The sequence below is a fragment of the Corvus brachyrhynchos genome, unplaced genomic scaffold, assembly GCF_000691975.1.
Source record: "Corvus brachyrhynchos isolate BGI_N302 unplaced genomic scaffold, ASM69197v1 scaffold56, whole genome shotgun sequence".
NCBI lineage: Eukaryota > Metazoa > Chordata > Aves > Passeriformes > Corvidae > Corvus > Corvus brachyrhynchos.
In genome coordinates this window covers 8,775,637-8,798,795 of record NW_008238664.1, presented here as the reverse complement: position 1 = coordinate 8,798,795, position 23,159 = coordinate 8,775,637, and the positions used below count along the sequence as shown (strand labels likewise).

The 23,159-nt window shown below is 35.1% G+C and overlaps 1 protein-coding gene across 6 annotated transcripts in view; it reads right to left on the bottom strand.

The window, feature by feature from the left end:
- ANKS1B (ankyrin repeat and sterile alpha motif domain containing 1B) overlaps nucleotides 1-23,159 on the bottom strand; it is a 413,548-nt gene that overhangs the window by 237,191 nt on the left and 153,198 nt on the right. For all 6 annotated transcript variants that reach the window (XM_017737794.1, XM_017737792.1, XM_017737791.1 and 3 more), the window contains exon 12: nucleotides 21,415-21,595. In XM_017737794.1, coding sequence (XP_017593283.1) covers nucleotides 21,415-21,595 — 181 coding nt within the window. The remainder of the gene's footprint in view (nucleotides 1-21,414; nucleotides 21,596-23,159) is intronic.

The window sequence follows — 23,159 nt, the reverse complement described above, 5'->3', positions numbered from 1 at the left end:
GGAACATTTGCTCAAGGAGTTTGTAGAAAGGTGGGGGCTGGCCTCTTCTTCCAGGAACCTAGGGACAGGACAAGAGGAAATGGCCTCAAGCTGTGCCAGGGGAGATTAGACATCAGGAAGAATTTTTTCACTGAAAGAGTGAAAGCAGTGAAACAAGCTCCCCAGGAAGCTAGTGGAGTGACCATCCCTGGAGGTGCTCAAGAAATGACTGGACATGGCACTTAGTACTATGGTTTACTGGGCATGGTGGTGTTTGGTCAAAGGTTGGGCTGGATGATCTTGGAGGTAGGTCGTGTCCACACTTAACGATTCTATGACTGTGAAGACACCAATGTCTTTAGAAAGTAAATCATGTAATGGAACCGTTCGGAAATAGAATGCATGTTTGTACATGGTTTAAATGCAGCTTATTAAGTTTTAAAATACTGAAAACTAAATAAAGTTATAAATCCAATTTTTTTCTTGTTATTCACATTTGAGTACAGACCTTTTTTTGGTCTGCAAGTGATTAGTCAGTGTTTTCCCCTGCAGTAAGTGAATTGATATTGAAATCACAAGTATAAAAGAGAATTGTCCAGTCTGCATACAGAAGCGGCTAATAGATGATAAAAACCTAAGAGCAGTAATTTTGCTGTCAATTCCATACCTTGGCAATTACTCCTTAAATAGGCTGGACATTTCTTATGTTAATTAATAGTATTTTTAAAAGAATAAGTTGTCAAAAACCATTTTTATTTTTCAAGAAAAAACCTGATTTTTTTTTCCTAGAAAAAGACCACGTTTATATCTAATTATGCATATGGGTAACTTCATTCATTCAAACTGACCAGTTAATTTCAGCTTACATGTGTGTGAGCAAAGCCGCATGGGTATGGAACTGGTACATGGATTGCTGTCTCTCTACAGCCTGTTTTCTCCTGATACTAAAATAGCTGCAGGGTTGGATTTTCAGTTTAGCTGTAAGTGTTACAGAAGACACACCACTCACACCACTTCCACCACCCCCACAAAGAAGGGACACTTTATACAAGCAGAAAGCAAAATCACCACATACGTTACCAAAAGGGCAGCTTTCAAATAAAACACCTCTCTACACAGTTCTTTAGTAGCAGAGACATGATGAACAGTGACATCGCTTTTTAATACTCACACCCAGCCTGGCTATGTAAAAAAAAAACTTGTGGAGAGTCCCTGCCATAGTGTTTTATTGTTTAGGGGACTGTAAAATATAAAAATGTAAAATTTGGGGACTGTAACACTACAGATCATTGTGATGACAAGAGATGAGGAAGGAAAAAACCCTCAAATCCATCATCTCTCCCTTCAGGTACCAGAACTCTACACTAAACAAGTGAGCTAAAATCATCCGAGTGCTTTATGCACATGTGCAGGAAAGTTATGCTCCATTAATTTATGCTAAAATCTAATTTTACTTTCTTCACCACTAAAAGGAATAAAAAAAGGAATAAAATGTTTCATTTTTCCTTTCACTGCATGTAAGCATGTTCTTAAAATACCTTCTTATTGCCTCAGGAAAGGAAATGTTAGTGTAAGAATTTCACCTTTTCTCACTGTATAAACTCAAACCCCCCAAATATTTCTAAAATATAATTACTGTTTTTCACATTACAGCATCTGATCCAAGAGTACTTAATCTAGTTAATACTTCCAAGAAACATACCATGGTTATTTTTGATCTTCCACATATATCAACATAATTGACCAATTAAATTTTGCTGCATATTAAACAAAGGGATTGAAATTTTCAATTTGCAGTAGAACAAATTAGACTGATAAATTTTCTTGAAGTACTGGGCCTACCACCCTCTTTCTGTTTAATCCAAGAGGAGGAGCAGTTGAGTGTCTTTTTATCTAACAAGAGCTCAGGAGTGAAAACCATCAACAGAACTCAGGCAAACAACCTTCCCAGGAACCCTGCTTCTCATCTCTTGGGCAATCCTTTACCTGTGTGCAGAGCATGTGAAGCTCTAACAAGAGTTTGGGATTTTCTGTGCATCTCTCTGCTCCATGTTTTATATGTGTCTCTGAACAAGTCATGCCACTTGTCACTGCTACATTTTTTTCTCTGAGAAATTCCCCTCTAAGAACAGAGGCTAATGTAAGCTTGTGTCCTCAGATATGCATCCTTAGTTCTCTGACTTCACCCAGTGCATCGGCTCCACCTTTGTATTTCTTGGGAGAACACTCAACATGAAGTTCCACAGATTTTGTCTAGTTCAGGGGAGTTTATCACCTTTCACTTTGTAAAATGTGATGGACAGTGCATTCCTTACAGCTCCCAAGACTGGGAGCTCTGCACAGCCCTAACTGTGTTCAGGTTAGAAGTGAGGAAGAAAGCACCAGCCACATCCCAGTCTTGGTATTTTACCGGTTGCTCAGGCAACCAGCTCCACTGTGAGGAAACAAAACATGGAAAAAGTAATCTCACTGAATGGGAATCCACTTAATTCAGAATTGGTATCCAGTTTAAAAAGTAGTGTGATGTTACCCAAGACCAGAAAAACTGTCCAGATTTGATGCACATTTTACATCAACAAAATTGTGAAAGAACTGATACTAACAACTTACATTATTTCCAAACTGCACTGAACCATTAAATGCATTGAATCACTAAGAAAGCTGAATTTTAAACTTGCTTTTCAGAAAAAAATACTCACTGATATTCAGCAACATATTCATAACAAATAAAGCATTAAAATATCTGGGACTAACTTTTGTGATATCTATGCAAGGTTTATAGAAGCTATTCTCTTATTAATGTCACAGGAAGTTTTATGTCAGCAAGAAATACTGGATAAGCTCTTCTGAGTTTAATTACCCATCTGATGTGCTGAACAAAAGCATAGCTTTATAAAATCACTGCAATCTAAACACTAGTCCTATTGGAACAAATTAAGGTAATCATAGCACAGTCCTGGTACCAGCTTTCATTTTGCTGATGTGGTTAGGGTTATGTCTCACCAAAAAAAAAAAAAAATGCCAGTAATCTATACTTGAACTTTTAAAATATGAATTAGTAATGGAATAAAGAATATTAACTATACCATAATACTACCTCCCCTCCTAGTATTTTAGAATAAATATTTACAATAAAGCCAGCTCCAATTTTAGCAGTCACTCTATGGCTGTCTTTTTCAGAGCTTAGTCTTTGTAGATACTCTGAATTTCATTTGAGAAAATGAGTATCATTTGACACAAAAAGAAATGTAGTCAGGGTATGTTAAGCCAGAAGGACAACAAAAGCAACTGAAGAGTTGACAAAGTTTCCCATCCAAGAGCTCATTATTTAGCATATTGAATTGCATTAGAAAAAGAGCAGATGTGTGGTCATTCCTGGTGTTTTAGAAAGGGGGAAGGGGTCCCTCTAAAGACAGAAGATCAGTGATAAAAATGTTAGGGCAACAGTGATTAATTCAAGGCAACTATGTCTTAGAATAAGTAATTTTCAAAGCATCAAACACAGAAGAAAAAGCTAAATCATAGCAATGAGGTAAATATTGAAGTAGATACTGCAGCTGCTCACAGTTCTTCTTTTCATATCTCCGTTTCAATGTAAAGTTCTAAGAATTGGCACTTAACCCAGTTTCTCAGCTACACGCTACACATGCATACTTGATTTTTTATGTATGATTTCCACTAATAAGAAAACAAGCAATAGTATGGCACCTAAAATAGTGGCTGCATTTCATATTTTATACTTAGTGTAGACATGAGCTAATGTCTCTTTTAGGAGAAAACAAGTATTGGTCTACTGCTGTGTCACAGATTAGCTTACAAACAAGACACATTCCTCTGCTGTTGGATATAAGCCTGTCATGTTCTCCTTATTTGATATAAATATTCAAGAAGTCAGGATCCATACTTCAGCTTTTAAGAGAAATTTAAATTAATACTTCTGTATTATGTTTTATTTTAAAACATGGTTGTTTTAAGAATCACATCTTTGGCTGCATTATAAACTGAACTGGATCTCTCCCAACATTTCAGGTTTTCCTCTAGTATTTTACTTCTGGCCTCAAAAGAAAAAACAGAATAATTGTCTTTAAACAGCACCTTCATTTCTCAATATCACAAACTGAAAGTCTTATATTGTTTGCCTTCACAATGCTGTATTATGTATATACAGAAATGTATGCAATAATTCTCTTTGAAAAATAGTAATTCTCCTTGCACAGATTTAAATTAATGACTAGAAGCACAACCATTCCCACAATTGCTTTGATCCAAACCTCACGAAACACATTGGAACTACCCCTAACAGGCAGCTACCTCTGAAGAACACAGTGGCAACTATCCAGCAGACTTATGGGCAGCATCACATCTTTTCCTGCCACAGAAATTAAACAGTACACTTTCCTTACTTCACATTTTAGATAGAAAAAGATGTAACGTATTGGTGAAACTGTGATCAGCTTCTAAATTATGCAGGAGCAAGGAGAGAATTAATATCAGCCATAACTGAAGACCTTTTGTCCTTGGTTTGTTTTTCATAAAACGTTGAATTTGTGTGTTGGAAACTCTAGGAAAACATGTCTGTGCAGAAGCATGTAGAACTACTTGTTTAACTTAAAAGATTCTTCCCTGCATTAAGTTTATAGATATTTTAATTAAGGAAGTACTTAATTTTGTTTTTTTCAATATAAGTTATACTCAGCAAAGAATGTGCCATTTATTGTATTAATTAGTTCTGATTATTATGCCAATAATGCCAAATTAAATCTGTATGTTTCTGTTCTTTAATCAAATCAGCATTACTTGCCTTGCTTGAATCAGTTTGCATTAAGCACATATCAAACACTGGAAAACAAAATTATATGCAAAAATTGGGACAAAAAAGTCAAGTAGTGTAGACAGCAAAACAGTTTTAAATGGTGCATTTCAATGTTACGGAATTTGAAGAAAGGTTTATATTAGACTGGTATCATGAACTGACTCAAATATTTCAAACACAATGATGAATCCTTTGATTAAAAATATTTTTTAGAAACTAGCACTGCGTCAAAAGATCGTAAGAAATCTTGCTTACACTGAAAGAAATGTCTCTGTAACTAAATTAACACTGACAGTTGTTTCATAAGGGCATGGTGTTTTACTGATATTTCCCTGAAGAAAGCTCGGTTTCATGATAATACAGCAAAAACAGGTCACAACTTGAAAGATGAGAATATTATGCTGCAAGTTTGTAATGCAGGGAGAGATTAAATTTCCACCTGCAATTTTTGTGTTCATTTAATCTTCCCTGTAAAAAATTACAGTACAATTGGCAGTGATTAGAGTACATTGCAATTTTCTTTTTAAAGATGCAAAAAGAGCTTCATGAACACAGCAACATTTTGAGTACCAATTTAAATTCCTTGGAGTGAATTTTTACCATCTGGGAAATGCTTCACACTTAACTTATTTTCAGTAACTCTTTGCAAAATACCAGGGCAGCACAGTTTTCACCAAACCTTTCTTTATCACAATTCTATAATTCCAATATGCTATCTAATTATATAAAAATATGCAGAATCACACTTGAACTGTAATTGGGAAAATTGCATCGGTTTTGCTTATTCAGGCTTTGAGCTTCAAACAGCTCTGGTAAATACTTCATTGGAAAGGTACATTTCTATTGTTAACCACACTTTTCAGAAGAGTTTTCATATTTACTATGCACCTCTGGGTCCAGAAAGAGGTTCAAAGTCACCAAAAGGTGATATCAAAAGAGAATGCTCTATAAAGTTCTATTTCCCAAACACTATACCATATACCATTTAACAGTGCAAACACCTTTCAAATTTTGTATAAGCATCTTCCAGCCCACTACATGTTCCTATACATGGTATTCCAAAGCAGTACATTCAGTTTACTCCTCACAGAAATTTGGACACTCAGAAGAGAATGTCACATTAATTTCTACATGCTTAATATGCTTATTCTCCACTTTAGATTTTATATCATCAATCAAATTCACTAATGTTTTATGTAGACAAAAGCTCCAATAATGGATCCTTAAAAGGAAATGTATCCTCCCCACCCCAAGACAAGAAGGGATTCTGGGATTTGCACTAGATCTGGGAAGGCTGTGAACAGAATGGCGACAAAATTAATAGCTTGAGAGATCCAATTTAGGCACTGAAAACTCTAGAACTGTCTCTAGCACGATTCACAGATCCTATCCTTAGTGATAACATGCCCTGCATTCACTTTATATGAAATCTCCTTATAAACCATACTAACACAAACAGATACAGTTGACTGAATGCCTCAGCAATAGAAATGATGACACAGAGCTTTACTGTGATGATCTTACAATATTTAAGAGTTCTGAGTTATGCAGAAAACTGCTAAGAAAATGTTCTGAAAACAAGATAGTAGTAATGTGACTACAGCTGTGATGGTCTGAACTAGGTATCTCTTTCTGTGATTTTCTGTTTATATACTGCTCTGAGTCTACACAGATTGTGTACTGCGCCTGATCTTCTGTGAATGTGTGAAAGCCTCCCACAAGACCTAAGGCCAGCTAGCAAGACAGCTGTCCAAAAACACCAGACAGAAGCTCTCCCTGAACTCTCTCCGTGGTAAGGACTGAAGAGAGAAACCAATCCTCTCTTCTTTTGGCATGTTATACCTTATACATCTGAGGAAAGGAGGCAAAGACAGGGTCAAATTATTTTGCATTAATCTGCACTGTTAAGAAAAAGTAGAAAAGAAGAAAAACAGAGCAATTTTTTCTAAAACCTCCATGCTTGTCTAATAACCACTTATCCAATGGGATTCAAGTAAACTTTATCATTGGCATGACATGCAATGGACAACAGACACTCCTCTTTCTCTTCTTTCACAGAGCAGATTGTGCCCAGCTGAGACAGACTTCTTTGATGCACCTCCATCAGAAAAGCTTGTTGACTTTGTGCCACAACTTAGCCCATAAAGTTGTCTGAATGCTAAATGTTCAACTTAAAATTAGGAGTTACATATTATTCTATTTTTAAAAATGGTACTTTTCCTGAGCAGAGATTGACTTCATATCTGAGGAAGCCACAGAGAATGAGTTATTTCATCTATGGGCAGAAATAATTTTGCTTCTGGCATATACTTCAAAGCAATTTTTAGAATCTGAAACAGAAATAAGTGATGTACTGTGCTAAAATGCCCCAAATTGATTGCTAGCCTTAGAAAAACAGGAAACATGCAGATTTAAATGCCTTTTTAGAGCACAGAATAATCCCAAGTCTTGTCAGTTAAGTGTGCCAGTCCAATTCAAACCTGTTTTAAATCACTTTTTAGTTCTATCCTGCACATGTTCTACTTTAGAAATATAGATTTAGTTCAGAATGATATCCCACTGGCTTTGAACTAATGTATTTCCCTCCAGTGTTTTAGAAAGAAAAAGCCCTTCAATGCTAGTAATTTTTAATGTGTTGGAGTCTGATTGTATCTGAAATCTGCTAAACGGAGAAAGAATATTTCCACTAATACCAGTAAGCTTTGGATCAGGCCCATAGAGAATTTTAACTGATAATCAGCATTTTAAACACATTTTCTTACAGAATTGCATATATTGTTAGTATCAAATATTCTACAATATCAGATATCTTACAAAACCTTTTATTTTGCAAAATACATTTGCACATTTTGGTCTAAACAGTGACTTCAAAGAATAATACAGCATATGCAACTACAGCATGTAATTAAAATGCCTTTATAAACAGTCTAATTTATTTTTCAGGTTTTATGAATGAATAGGTGGTAGCACGCAGAACAGTTTGCTATATCCATTAAAAAACAGGTACTTGAAAGAAGAATTTTAAAGTAGAGATGAGAATTAGCAAACAAACTGCTGACTCTTGTTTTCACCTTCTCTTCTCTCTCCCACTTTTGACCTAGTCAATTTTTCTTGTTCTCTTTCTTATAGTTTTTGATAGTATTTCTAAGTCAGAATACAAAATATTTCTAAATTTCTCCTCAGATTTAGCATAATCATATTATTGACATTTACTTAAGAGAAAAACTGGACCTACTTCCATATTTTTAGTTTATTTTAATTTTAGTTCTCAAGTTTCCAGGGGATGAGGGGTATACGAAATGCTAAGAATTACATTTCCTTTACAAGAAGAATTATTTGCTTTGGAACTTTTTTCTTTTATTTCATATCATCACTGTCATTACCCTTGGATCATCAGATTTAGGACTACGACAACTGAAAGCTGGGCAATACAGTTAACATCTTTTTACTATTTTGTGTATTTTTTTCCTAATACTACTTTAGTGACAGTATTTAATCAATTCTTTAAGCTTAATTTTTCTTACAGATATGATGCTAATTGTACAAGATCTGCTGTCTGTGGTGCTGAGGCAGAATTTAATTACACACAGAGTGATGGGTGGGGTTTTTATTTGTTCAACACTATTGCAACTCAGTATCAGTATCTGAACCTGGGGTCTGGAAACGTGAATGGCCTTATTGGTTGTGACGTGGAAGAATGGAACAGGAGAGCACATACCCAGTAACCAAGCTTGGTTTCCAAGTGCTGAGAAGAGTGCGTATAGCTCCCATAAAAAGAAATAAAGCTCTCACAAGGAAAACACAAAATGACATCTAATAAAAATGAGAAGTTAAAAACTTATTCAAGGCATAATAATCTATGATCATTTAAATCCCAAAAGGTGAAGAAAGGCAACAAATATATGACACTTTCTAAATTGTGCTGATTATTTATGTAGTGATATAAGTATTTAAGGCAACTCAATATCATTCTTGGAGTAATAAGAAGCAGAGTAGTTTAGACCAAAATATATGACATTATTAAACTCAAAGAGTGTAATTTAAAAGTCTAAAAAATTGAAGTATGCATTAAGAGTGTTTACTTCATCAAGATTCCAGCATAATGAGATATTCTTGCTTCGATGTTGTGGGTACCTCATTTTGTGATAGTGGTTTGCTTTCACTGACGGAGAAAAAATGTTTCCCCATGGCTACTGTTGCTATAGGTGATGTTTCAATTGCTGCTTTACTGTGGAAGAATGTTCTTCAGAGAAGGAATATATCAGTTCAGAATTTTCTGAAATCCTAAAATAATCATGTGTGATTATTTCCTGAAATAATCACTAAGATGCGTTATGACACTTGATTGGAATTTGAAATAGGTCTGTTCCAAAATTTTTCTATGAAATTAAATGAGGCACTTATTACCTCAGTACTGCTCAGCTTATCTTTAATTGAGATTAGTCTTATTTCCATTTGCCCATCCCATTCAAAGGGTAGCTATGTGATAAAAGACAACACATCACTCGAGTATCAATGCTCTGGTAGTCCCTTATCAAGAGTTTACTCTTAGCATTCCTACATGGATGGTAACCAACAGTACTCCGTCTCTATTCCACTGTGAAGTAGATAAATTCAGCATTTGCCGTAGAGTAAAACCACGAAGATACAGCAGGTGAGGGCTGGCTGCTTGTTAAACCACCAATGCACAGCTGCCTAAATTCTCTCAGTAACTCTAAAGTGATATGCTGTCCAAGCAGAACTTCCCCTGACAACATGTAGGCACCCCATGCGGGCTGTCAGTTCCACTGGCCTGGCATCACATTATCGAGGGGCTTTCTGCCTATAGGAATTACTGGAGTACGGTAAGCTCTGAAGGGCAGTACATCACAAAGGGAATGAAAAGATGGACAGATTATATATCATTTTACAATATGAAAAAAAATATTGTGATGAATATTTATTATTCTGTGGTCATGATATAAAAACACTTCCTAAGTCACAAAAAAACTTGGGGGAGTATAGACCATGCAGTACATGCTGCTCTGAGAAATAATGTCTGTTTTTAGCTTTGTGAAAAATGCCTGGTAATACAGGGAAAAATAGTCTTCCCTGTTCCCTGAACCTGTATTTTCAGCACTGTTTTTCTTCTTTTATGTTGTTACTCAATTTTTTTTCTTTTTCAGTGTCTCCTTTCTCTTGCCTATGAAGAAGACATAGAATACCTTCCAGAGGAGGAGGGAGGGGAGGGCAATTTTGAGTATCATCTCACTTTACCTGAGGGATATGAGCGAGCTAGGAAGCAGGTAGGGGTTATTCTAATTGCTTGGATAGACAGCAAGCGATTCAAATAATTGAATATTTATGGTTTTAAAAATTAATTCCTGGAATTGTTCCCAGAAAAGAAAAGCAAAACAATAAGCTTGGTTATACAAAAACTGTATCTCATAGTTAGGCTTTCTGATATTTGACATGGTAAAAGGGACAATTAGAGCTTTTTGTTCAGCTGAAACATTCAGAATCTGCCATTTCTCATTGTTTTCATTCTTCTTATTTTTTCATGGTTAATAGGAGCTCATTTGTACTGAAGGCTTACAGGTGCACCTGCATTAGTGTTTTAGTTTGGCTGGGAAATCTCTCCACAGTTCCTATTTATGGTGGTTTTGTTCACATCCTGGAGCAATCTTGAAGTGCCATCTTGAACTGTCTTCCTTCTGGCTAAAATTAAGTGGGGAGGTGGGCCAAAAAGTGAGCACTATACCTTTGTTTAGTTTTACATTATTTACATGATTTGTTCTTCCATTATTTTTAAGGCGCCACTAGACTTTCAAAGCCAGTATTTTAAGATCCAGCCAAGATCTATATGATACACAGTATTCATTTGAAATATATCTGGTTTTTTTACTTTTGCCTTAGTAATAGCAACATTAAAGTGCCTCTCAGACGACTGCTGTGTAGGCAAAAGTTGTTTTTTCATAATTTCAACCCTTTTATCGGAAAAAAAAAGTCCCCAATGATAACCTTATGGTCCTACTCTGGGAAACACCAAATTAGACATAAAAAAGTAAATTAACCTTTAATCATTTGTTATTGAAGTCTTTCTATTAAACATTGAATTATTATTCAACTATAGTATTGGTTTACAGTATTCAGTGGAATCCAGTGAACACTAAAACTGAATAAACCTATACTTCCTTTCTCCTGATTAAAATTCATGCAAGTCAAGCATAAGAATCACAGCATAAGCTGAGTTGGAAGGGACCCACAAGGGTCATCGAGTCCAACTCCTGGCCTGCACAGGGCCATTCCCAAGAGTCACACCCTGTGCCTCAGAGATTGTCCAAACACTTTTTGAACTCTGTCAGGCTGGCGCTGTGACCACTGCCCAGGGGAGCCTGTTCCAGTGCCCAGACACCCTCTGGGTGAAAAACCTTTTCCTGATACCAGCCTAAACCTTCCCTGACACAACTTCAGGCCATTCCTCAGGTCCTATCACTGGTCACCACAGAAGAAACAGCTCTCAAGCATGCATACATACATATATATATACATATATATGTGTGTGTGTGTATGTGTGTATGTATGTATCTTTTAACTTGATACTTTCATAAATTAAAAGCTGCTTGGGGAGCATTATATTTGAAGAAAACTTAAATTTAGTTTTTAAAAAGCAGGCATACTGGGCCCCAGAGATGTATTTAAACTAAACTAGATTTTTAATTAAAGTTTTACTAAAATGGTATGGTGAAATTATTTTTTTCATGTCTTTGGGTTTTCACATATAGATTGAGGTTTTGCATGATGATTTTTCTTTCTTGACAAGCAAACAAGTTGCAAACAATTGCACAAGGACATACTTCTCTACAGCCACTTACAGACTGACTTTTGCCAGAAACACAGATCCCATTATCAAAGGTACAATCTACCTAATACTTTAAAAAGATCATCAGAAGTGTGGCACAAACTCCTTGGTGAGGCTATGGGGAAGTCTGTGTTTGGTCTTTTTGATGACATGAGGTGTGTGTTACCTCTACTGTTGACAAAATGGATTCTGGGGAGGAAGAATTATAGAGAATCTTGCCATTCTAGGAGATATGGCTGGAGGCACCAATTCTTAACTATTTTCTTTAAAAATAAAATCTGTAGGAGACAATTAATATTATTCCTTGTGAGCTGTACAAGATTGATCCAGAGTTTTTTCTTAACAGGGCACTTCAGCATGACTTAAATATTAAGAAAGAGCATATATAATGCCACTACAGAGTAAGTCCTCAACACTTTCATCCTTGTAAATACATAAACAATAAATAGCTCCTTATGAGATCTACAGAACACTAACAAAAGTGAAAATAAGACTTTCCTTTAAAATGATTTAACAAAAGTCTTCCTTTGATATAAGAAAAATATGCGTAACTAGAAAAAAAAAGCCATGAGATTAGCTAATTGGTCAGAGCATGCTGCAAATAACATTGAGGTTGCAGGTCTGATCCCTGTATGGGCCAGTCACTTAAGAGCTGGACTTGATGATCCTTGTGGGTCCCCTCCCACTCAGAATATTCTGTGATTCTGTGATTAGAAAATTATTCTATGTCTCAGGAACTGAGAATCTTAGTTCTATGAACCATGCTGTTGAAATGCAGAAAACTGGTATCAGACAGTGTCACAATCTGCTGAATACAAGTCACACAAATGAAAGCTCTAGAACATAAACAATGGACCCACTTTTCAGCCTTCTGAGTTTTGAAATTATTGGAAACAAAAGATGCAACTCCCTCATGGTGATTAGATACTTAGTTAAATGTGTAACTCCTGGCAAAAATTCCTTGTGGGAACACAAATTGCATATTGGTTGCATGGAGAATGGATAAATCCATGGAACATAAATCTACTAGGTTACATAACACACAGGAAATATCCAGGAGGTACTTGGGCTTAGGAGGACCTTGGGCTGCAAATGCTGTAACATTCTGAGGAGGTGTCACTATGCTTTTGTTTTGCAATTACACATTTCCCAAAGGCATTCATAATTGGTCAAATACAGCACAGGGTAGATAAACCTTTACTCTTACTATTTTCTGTCCTATTTTGCTAAACTTTTGAGAACTTATTCATTTGGGTATCTGACAGTTCTGACATATTTTCAGAGTACAGCTTTCTATCTTCCTCAGACATGGCCATCTGCATTTTTCTTCTTCAAATGATTAAGTCCAGACTCCCAGTGAATCGTCTGCATAACTCTAAGAAGATAATCAATCTCTAACTAAATCAAAATTAGAAATGGAAAAAAAATGCTTTCAATTTATTCAACGTTACAGTTAGAGCTACATTGCAATTATAAATAGGAACTGAAAAGTCATATACAGAATTTTTATGATCAAGTGCTAAATTAGGTGTAACATATAGTGTTTCTGTGGATTTTCCAAGAAATTTTTAGAGTTTCAATTTTATTATATACTGAATTTGTACAAACAATCATTTCTACCAAAAGATATAAATGCTCCCAAAAGCAAGGAATATTTTAAATTTTTAAATTTCTAATTACAAATCAAACTATCCACTGTATAGACGTTATTCAATATAGCAAAAACCAGATGCAAATATTTTATCTTGGTTTATAGTAAGATGTACTCAGTCATTCTGAAACCATTCATGAAATTGTCTCAAATTTATTGATCAATTCCTGCAGAAAAAAGGGCTTTCAAGGCTGGAATCAAAATTCTGGAACTCATAGCAACATATCCATTTTAGGAAAAATGACAGTGGCTATTCCAGAATGAGGGAGACTCGTGTTCAGTTTTCTTCTTTCACTAAATGGCATCAAATGTTCATTTTCCACAAGAACACTACCATCAGCAATGTACTCTGATACATGTCATGTTTATGTTGTTCCACTAGAGCTGTTTATAAAATACGTAGTTAATTAGCTAATGAGTAAGACTGGCTCTACCCTATTTTTTGGATATTCACCAAAAGTAAAGAAGGCTTGTTTTCCCACCTCATTTTTTTAATATAGCTTGGAACAACATAGAGAGAGATGATTGTTACATCAAATGATACTAGCATTACAACTGGACAGCAAGGAACAGAAAAAAAAAGAAAGAGATCTAATGAGTTGTGTGCAAGAAGGAGAAACAAAAATTGTCTTTAATTTCAGAATGGCCTTAGGAGAAAACATGATTTTTTTTTGTTACTGGCTGGTATGTAATACAGAGAGCTTTTTGTTTTTCTTAAAACTGGACATCACTAAGTATATTCAGAGGCCTAAAAGTTCTTAAAAAAAAACCAGGCACATTTTGCCATTTCCTTCAGTTCTAATCATCTCACGCAGGGCTCAGAAATACAGCTGGTGAGTAGAAAGCTTTCTAAAAGAAACAAAGGAGAAGAAGCAGAAAAGTGATTAAATATGAATAAGAGGACATGGCACAGGAAAAGAAAAATAGATTGAGAGGTAAGACAGAGTATTCTAAATAATGTTACAATCAGTTTAGATGCATTCATAGGGTGAAAGAAAACTGTACCACAAACAATATTGTGAGGAATTGAAGACTGAGACATCTTAGTGCTCTTTGCTCATTGCCTTCATCTTGCAATGGCAATTCTTCTGACTGATGAAGTGATTAAATTTTCAAGAGCATCCCTCCAAAGCTTGGTCAATCTTATTTACAAAATGTCCAATGGAAAGGTAAGGGAACAATACAAGGCATGGTGACAGCCTAAAGACTAAAACAATCTGTCTCTGCAAATGGTCCTACTAAAAAGTTAAGGACTTACTTTGCTTTCAGCTCAGTAAAAAAACCGAACCAAAACAGCAAAGCAAAGAGCTGACTAAGATGGCAATCAGAAAAATATGAGTACTGTCTATAGTTAATCTGCTTCTAGAAATGGCTATGAGTTGTAAATGACACATTACAGAAAATATTTTTTCTTTTGACCTTACACGTCAGGATAGTTATTACACCTGGAAAAAACTACATTAAATTTAGATAAATAAAAAATTTAATTATATTACTTCTAACAGCTGCACTTATAACCTCAAAAAATGGTTCCTCAAAAGGCTCTTAGAAAGTCTTTATTGACTTAATATGGTAATATCTGTTGCTCCTTCAGGGAATCATTTTATGATACGATTAATTTTATTTATCTGTGCTGACATCTCTCAAGGAAGGGGATGCATGCAACTAAACGAAGTGTAAAAGATTTTAATAGTTGCAAATAGACATGTATACAAACATGCATACATTGCAGTAAGCTTTACATTATGCTTACTTCAGAGGCAAAAAAAGATTCAGAGAAATAGCCAACTCCTGAACCTGATAGCAGTGTAACACACAGTGTTCCTAAGGATCCTGAGGAAAATTTTCTCCACTTTTAGGACAGTCTCTAAAATTCTCATCTCCAGCATCATCACAGCATTGTTCTATTTCCTACCTTCCTCCTTGCCAGACTGAGGCCTAAGAATACAGGTTTTCAAAATTAGTAAATATATCTTAAATATTGCAAGGGATCTTTTCCCCCTTGTATTGTCAACAGTTGCCAACTGGCTTTATTTATAATAAGCAAATAATGTTGTTGAAAAGAGCAAATCCTGTGAATAGCTATTTGAATAAAAGATAGGCAGGCACATGGCTCAACACATGCCTTTCCACATGTGGTCAGATGGTTCAGAATTTGATTTGAAAAGAGATAAGCTGTTTGTGTAATTTCTTGTTTGATTAACACATCCAGTGCTATATCTGACAACAGGGATTTGAGACCCTTCTGCAGTTTTATTACCCCAATATGCTTGCTATAAATTGTTTTATTTTCATATTACTTTACCATTTTTTAGCAATCAGGATGTCCGCATAGTGAGTGACATGTGAGACAGTATGTTTGGAGAGCAGGTTCACATGAACAACTAAGTGGGTTTAGCCCAGATAATTCCCTTAAGCCTCACAAAAGACTGAATGACAACACTGCAGAGGCATTACTGAAGGGCTGGGTAACACTGTCATGAACTTTAAGTTGGAATAATATGGCTAATTCCAAGGAGATTATTTTTAAGTGCAGGTGGCATGAGATTTAGGGGCATTTTGTATCAAATGTTTCATGCAAGCACTAGCACACACCAGTTTCTTGAAATAAGGTATACTGGTTTTGACTGGAACAACAGGAATTGGTTTCATCCACAGCTTTCCAGGTATTGCCTCAGCAGACCTTTCTGCCACCAGATTTTTGGACATGTTGACACATTTGTAACACTGAGATATAATTACAATGAGCTTCATGAAATACACTGCTTTGAAACTGGACGGTGCAAAGAAAATAATAGTTAACAGAGAGAAGTTTATAATATTAATCAACCCTACATTTCTCTGTCCCTGTGGGACAGACCATGTCTTGCCTCAGATAACTGTGAAAAGGCTGAAATTAGAAGCAGCAAAAAGAAGGGCAACATAAGGAGACCTGAACATGCTGCATCTGCTGGACAAGTTAATTAGAACAAAAAATAAACTGTATGAGACAGTACTGAGTATGATCCCCAGTAGCAGTTCCTGGAATAGCTCTACTATATCTTACTAATGGCACTCAGTTGAACTTAGGTATAAATTATAGGGAAAAAACATATAATCTTCACAGATGAAAAGGTTAGAATTAACATGTTTTGAAGAATGCCTTGGCAGAATTTGTTGCATTGTAATCAAGAAAATGATAAGGAAAATTAAAAACCAGAGAAAAGAGGGCCTCAATTTTACCTTCAAAGGCGTTTCATCTGGAAAAGAGTTCTCAACCAATGACACATTGGTACAAACCTGTAATACCAGTTTTTCCACATATTCCATAACTGGATGTACAGGTGTCCATATAAAGGAGATGGGAATGCTTTATCTACCAAAATTGTTGATTATTCCTATTTCATTGCAAGCCAATATTTTCCCCTTTTTCTGTCACTGGAAAATCATGCATTCTTTTGCTAATTAGTGAGGTATTGTTAATAAAGACAGCGTACCATGGACTTGCATGCAGCACACCTAAAAATGGTGTGGCAATAAAAGTTATTTTCTTCTTCTTTGTATTCCTTTCATTTTGTGTTTCACTTCCAATAATTTCAAAACTTTCTATAATTGAAGAAACAAGGCTTGAAGAGTCTACATAGACATCACAGTTTGATCTTTTCCTATCAGCTCTTAATAAATGAAATACTTGAATGAGAAAGTAATGTTGACAAATATGTGATCTACTTCGAAGATCAGCTTAGTTATTGTCACCTAAAGAAACATTCCTGCAGCAGAATAAGTTCTAACTGTATCTAGGAATGCAACATAGCCAAGAATTTTAGGCCAGATCTCTGAAACAATTTTCTAATTCTAATAGGCTGTATTTCTTGATTCTCTCAAAAGAGAAAGACAAAACTGCAAGTTTCAGGCCTTTAGGGCTACTTTTGCTTCTGGAATAGGGCTTGTGAGACATAACAATTTCATCAGATATGTACTTTAAAGAAAGATCTGAAGACACTTATAGAAGAAATCGAAGGTGTGAGTCAAATATAACTTTTTCAAAAGTAGAAGAGAAAAAATTATAGTCTATATGTTAAAGATTAAATTCTTGAATTGTACATTCTGGCCTGTTTTAAGGAAAAATGTAGCCTTCTTAGATGAATTAAATAATGTCTCTCACAGTCAGAGGACATGGCATATAAAAGCACTAACAGCTATATTAAGGTCCTCTCCAGTGGAGATAGGGTTTCTAACTAAGAGATAAACTAATTAAATACTTCTCAGTACCACAAGATGAGAGAAAAACTGTATCCTCTTTTACAATAAATGGCATACTGAACTTACTGAAAATGTACAGATTTTCATGGACTGAAAATAAAAATTGTAATGAGGTTACCTTCAGACGTCTGCTGACATTTTTGCAGCATACATGAATCTGAGTACCGACCTATTTTGTGATCTGAAACAGAACAAGAACCTCTGCAGAACTGTCTTTTTAATTTCATGGCCCAATTATACTCAGGACAAGAAGACATAATGAAATTATACGGGTTAGAGAAAGATCCATTATTCCGACTGATCAAGCAAAAATGAAAAAGAAAGTCATCCAGACTGACAATTTCAGCTGCTAGTGTTTATTATGCCAAGCTGATGCTACCAAAATGGCCACAATTTTGTTGCCTTCAATCCTTAAGATTTACAGTTTCAAGAGAGCTTGAGGGATGTAGAAAACAAGGCAGAGAGATCTATATTAGACAGGCATTTCCCTGAAAGCCCAGGCTGCCCTCTCCTGGAGTGAATTATCTTGCACATCTGTGGTCTTAGCTCATGGTCAAAGTTACATGAGGAACATCTCACAAACAACAATCACCTGATCATCAGGTATTCAATTTTTCATTTGTGTTATCTTACAGAACACCTACTAAACATGTATTCAGATGATCAAGAAAGTTACACACATCTTGCCAGGATGGAGTTACATACAGAAATGACTTCCCTGTGCAATGAAGTGATCCCACTTTTAGTATAGTAACTTACTATACTACTATGTGTAATACCTGACATTACTGGGATGTACTGGCCTCCAACTTGGGGTGAAATTCAATGCTATGAAAGCATGACCATTCACTGGGAATTCGAGAATGCTTCTCTGATGTCAGTGATCTAGCTTCAGATAAAGCCCTGAAAACAGGTCACACCAAAGCTGCATTCACATAGTCTGCTCTACACATACTGGAGTAAGAAGTGTTCCCATCAACTTGTTGCAGATTCTTCCACCAGTTAAAGCTCAAAAAAAAGGACAGAGTCTTTATCCTTACCTCAGGCAATCTGATATTGAGGTATCTCCTGCCATCCATGCATGCAACATACATGGTTTGTTTACTCTACAAGGCCATCTGATGCCAAAGCTAAAGCAAATATTTACCATGGTATGTGGACTGTTCTCCAGATAATTGAACAGAAATGTTGTCATATGCTGTCATTCAGATAATACACAGCTGTGGAGAGTTCAGTGTTTTTCTATTTGATAGAAATACACTTCTTAAAAATTGGGACCCCTTTTTCAAATCAGGGGATGTAGGGAATTAGCAAACACCAAGAGTAAAACTGCAATCCCCAAACATAAAAAGGGGTTGATTATTCTTCGGTAGCAGACTACTGAGGTAAAATTATGAAGACTTGAGAATTTGAATAATTATTTTGTTGTATTCATCTCTCACTTTTACTTGAATGATAATGAATCATTGCAAATTTCCTGAAGAAAACATAAAAAGCACTGAAATTGAGTAGGGAAATACTAATGCCTTATTTGAATGGAAGTCTCTGATTTAGAAATCCTGTAAAAAGCATTTTAATTGTTTCACTCAAACGCAAACAAATCCTCAATTATTATTAAACTAAACATTCTTTTAGGATGCAGATCTTCCATGAATTTTCAGAAGATTATAATTAGGTCATATGATGAATTGTACTTGTCACTGTAGATCTCGAAAAGGAAAAAGGAACCTTTCAGTGAAACTACAGCTAGCTAAAGCAGAGAAAAGCTGCAGCACAACACAGAACACTGTTTCTGATGCTCCTTGCTGACCATTATTATTCAAGGTTCAGCTTTTAACATTGTAGATAAGAGACATGCCTTAAAGACTTTTCCAAGAGAGACAATTTTGATCTGTTCTTTCCAGATTTTGTTATTCCCTTTCCACATTAGTACTCCTTGTCTCTTGCAGAGTTACCGTGCATCATCTATCAGTAAGGAGTTGAAAGGAACTAAATGATCAAAATAAAATGTTGGTTTTTTTCATGCAGGCTAATATTCTGTCCAATATGTGATCCTGTATATTACTTAAATAATTCTAGGATACCAGCTGAGAATGGAAGGTGGAATTGTAATTTTACTATAATTATTTAATAATGGTAAATCAATAATTTACTGATGGTAAAATGTACTATTGAAATGCTTGTAGAAGATGGCCTGAACTTCAGTCATTTTGCCTGTTATTTTTTCTTTGCTTTCTAGGCAGAGACAAGAGGAAATCCAGCTTTCACTCAATCCATAAATGAAATCATCCCCAAATTAGAAACATAAAATTCTACTAAGCATGACCTTATAGTCCCAATCTCAGACGAAATTAAGTGTAGTAATTAGAAGTTACTGAGTGTAGTCCATTGTAAATTTAACCAAAGAAGATAAGAGTCAAGTGAACCCAGGTACTATGAAGAACTTTAACAGAACTGCGCAACAGCAGAAATCTGGAGAAGTTAATTGTGTAATGTCAGCAAATTTTCTTTCCGTTTTCTTATCTTTGCTTTTAAACATCAAGAAATATTCTGTATCATTCAACTACCCAGAATAAAATTGTGATTGCTGAAGAGAATTTACAGTAATACAGAAAACAACCAAAACCTTAAAGAGTCAAATGACCCCAGACCTAGGAATAAAAGATACCATTAAAACTAATTATTTCTAGTTAAGTTTGAAAATATTTACTATATCCATCATATAAACACATTCTGTTAGCTTCAAAGTTAGTGATACATATTATCTTTGTTTATATTATATTCCAAAAAACCAAAATTAGTAATTTCTGATCATTTTAACTCTCTCTTCATCAAAGAAAATAGGATTTCTCACTCTTATTTCACAATAGTTTCCTAACAATATAGTTTTCTATCAATCCAGCTATGGAAATAATTTTTTTAATCTTTTAAAAGCAATGCTTTTCAGAATTTTTAAACTCTACCAATTAGGAATGAAGAGGATTCATCTCATTTCAAGATCAATACTACAAAAGCCAATTGATAATAGCACTGAATTTCAACATTTGTGTTATTTTTATTTTACAGTAATCTACTCCTATTTATATTTTAAATACAATATCCCTTTAGAATTTGATCTGCAAATCCCATAAACTAGCTATCAAAGATATTTGCTTCAATACATCAGCTTTCCCAAATACTATACCCTTCTGCTACAAGTTTAGCCTATATAAAGCAACTTGCACATTGAATTTGAAGGGAAAAAGCCAAATGCTTGCTTTACTGACAATTTCCCATTCCTGAAGTTCTGATATGTGAAAAAGGATATACTTTAATCCTTCTTAAAGCATTTTAATTATGTGAATCTCTACTTGCAGATAAGTCCTTCCCCATTACAATCACACTATCATTCTATTCAACTCTTATCATCAGCACAAATACATTGAAGTTTTACTTTAATGAATCCCATTGCTACTGCAGAAACAACATGCAGTAACAGGTTTCTTAGAAAGTTTCCCTTCCTTATCTTTACTGCTGGTTACATAATGATTTCTAATTACATTTTTTCAACTTAAAACTCTTATTGGAGTGTATTGACCACACAATGGTGAAAGTAGATGTACAAATCATCATAATTTCAAAAGCTACAATACCTAAATTCTAGGCCAGTCTGGAAAAAAAAGGTTTTGTTTATTCAAAATATCATATTCAGGGAAAAATTATGTTTCATAATACTAGTCATAAAATATCAAAACTCTTGTAGAGTAGAAGGAAAAAATCAGGAATAATTCAGTGTATTTATGATAAATGTATTTTACTACCAAAGACAACAGCAATTCCAACTTAACCCCAAAGACCTAAAGTTTTATAAAGCTTTGTTGACAGTCAAAGTAAGCTTTTTTTCTATACCTGGATGTTCTTTCTCTTCAAGACTGTATTCCAGAGATCCAAAGGAATAATTAGCTGGACTGATTGCAGGAGTAGAAATAAAACTTGCACAGCCAATGGGTGGGTTGATTTCAAAATAATTGTGGCTGTGATTCATTCGGTGAAATTCCAGAGAAGATACTATGGATGTACGTTGCTTTGGCTGCAAGAAAAATAGAAGTTTGGCATGAAAAATACAGACTTTTTGTACAGTTTTCATTACTTTAATAAATCTATATTTCTCCATTTTTACTGTTTTTATTTGGCTCAAAGGTTATACTACTAAAAATCATTTCATATGACAAGCTGTGGTGTGTAGAGATAATTTCCTTTCAAAATCTGGATAAATCTTTATTAGAAAAAATGCACGTCTGCATTCTAATCAATTTAATTCAACATCAAATAGGCTTTTAGAGCCTTGCATATAATAATTGCAATCATCTTTTGATAAGAAAGGGAGCTCTTCACCAGCTGCATTGCTGGGTACATCTTGCAAAACAATTAGAGCGCTGATGCCTGTATAATGAAATTTACTAAATAATATCGAGTGCCCACCACTCGACAGCCACCCTCTGCTGTTTATTCCATTTATGAATATGCCTCAAATATTCAAAGACTGGAATGTCTGGAAGCTTAAGGGAAAAGTGTCAGCTTCAAAAACATACATGAAAATCAAACTTTCTGCATGAGTTTTCATGGAACAGTTAAAAAACTTGGTACTCCTTTATTTCAAATATTTACTTTTGAAGCAAACATCTGAGCAGACCCCACTTGTTGGTTGTGCTTTGGATTGCAGAGTAGTTCCAGAGCATGAGAAACTCATTTCTTTTGGGTGGATCCACACCATCAGGCATAGAAATTAAATCTATATAGTGTGATCATCAGGTAAGCAGTAACTTTTTCACTACATGGACTTGTTCCCATTGCACTGCCCTGCTTACTAGTACAGACATACCCTTAGTGCTCAGTATAATGGGTTTTAAGCCACAGACCACTGCTGGTTTGCAATGCCACGCTAAATAGTCTGTTGCAACACTCATTTGGTTCCATACCCAAAATACCCTAACCCCACGATGCTCCTTGCTGCTTCAAGATCAATGACCTGAAAAACTGAACATCTCCAAAACAGAGGAGGGCCTGAATCCACATTTACAGCTGTCTGTGTGTTTATTTCACAACAGAGAAAAATACCTCAGGAAATGCTGCCTTAGAGTACCAAACATGGACAAAAATTGGAAAAAGAGAGTAAAAGATACGTTATCTCCTCGTTCTAGCATGTCAGGCTTAACAGGTCAGAATATTTGTAAGGGTCCAGAATTTGCTCCTTATTGGTGTCAAGACCTAATTACTACCTTTGGGAGCATAAAGATCTTCCTTGGACCACGAAGGTATTCACCTAACTACCTGTTAAAATACAACCTATCCCAGTGGAGTAATTTTCAAACTTGTTTTTGGTCTATTTAATTTTTAGGTTACAAGTCCTGCAATGCTTGTGTTATAAATACCAAACCAGGCTGTTTTCACTAAAAATTCACTCTTTCTATTGGAATGTCAGACAGAAAAATTCAATAGAATTAGGTCTGTATAATGTTGATTATTTCTTAAAGTTGTGTTAGGCACCATATAAATTAACTGTGTCCAGTTAAAACTGAGAAAAAAGGGAAATTTGGGCAATCATCTGGAACTCATCTATGGTCTATGGGTCTTACTTTCTTTAATAATTAAAA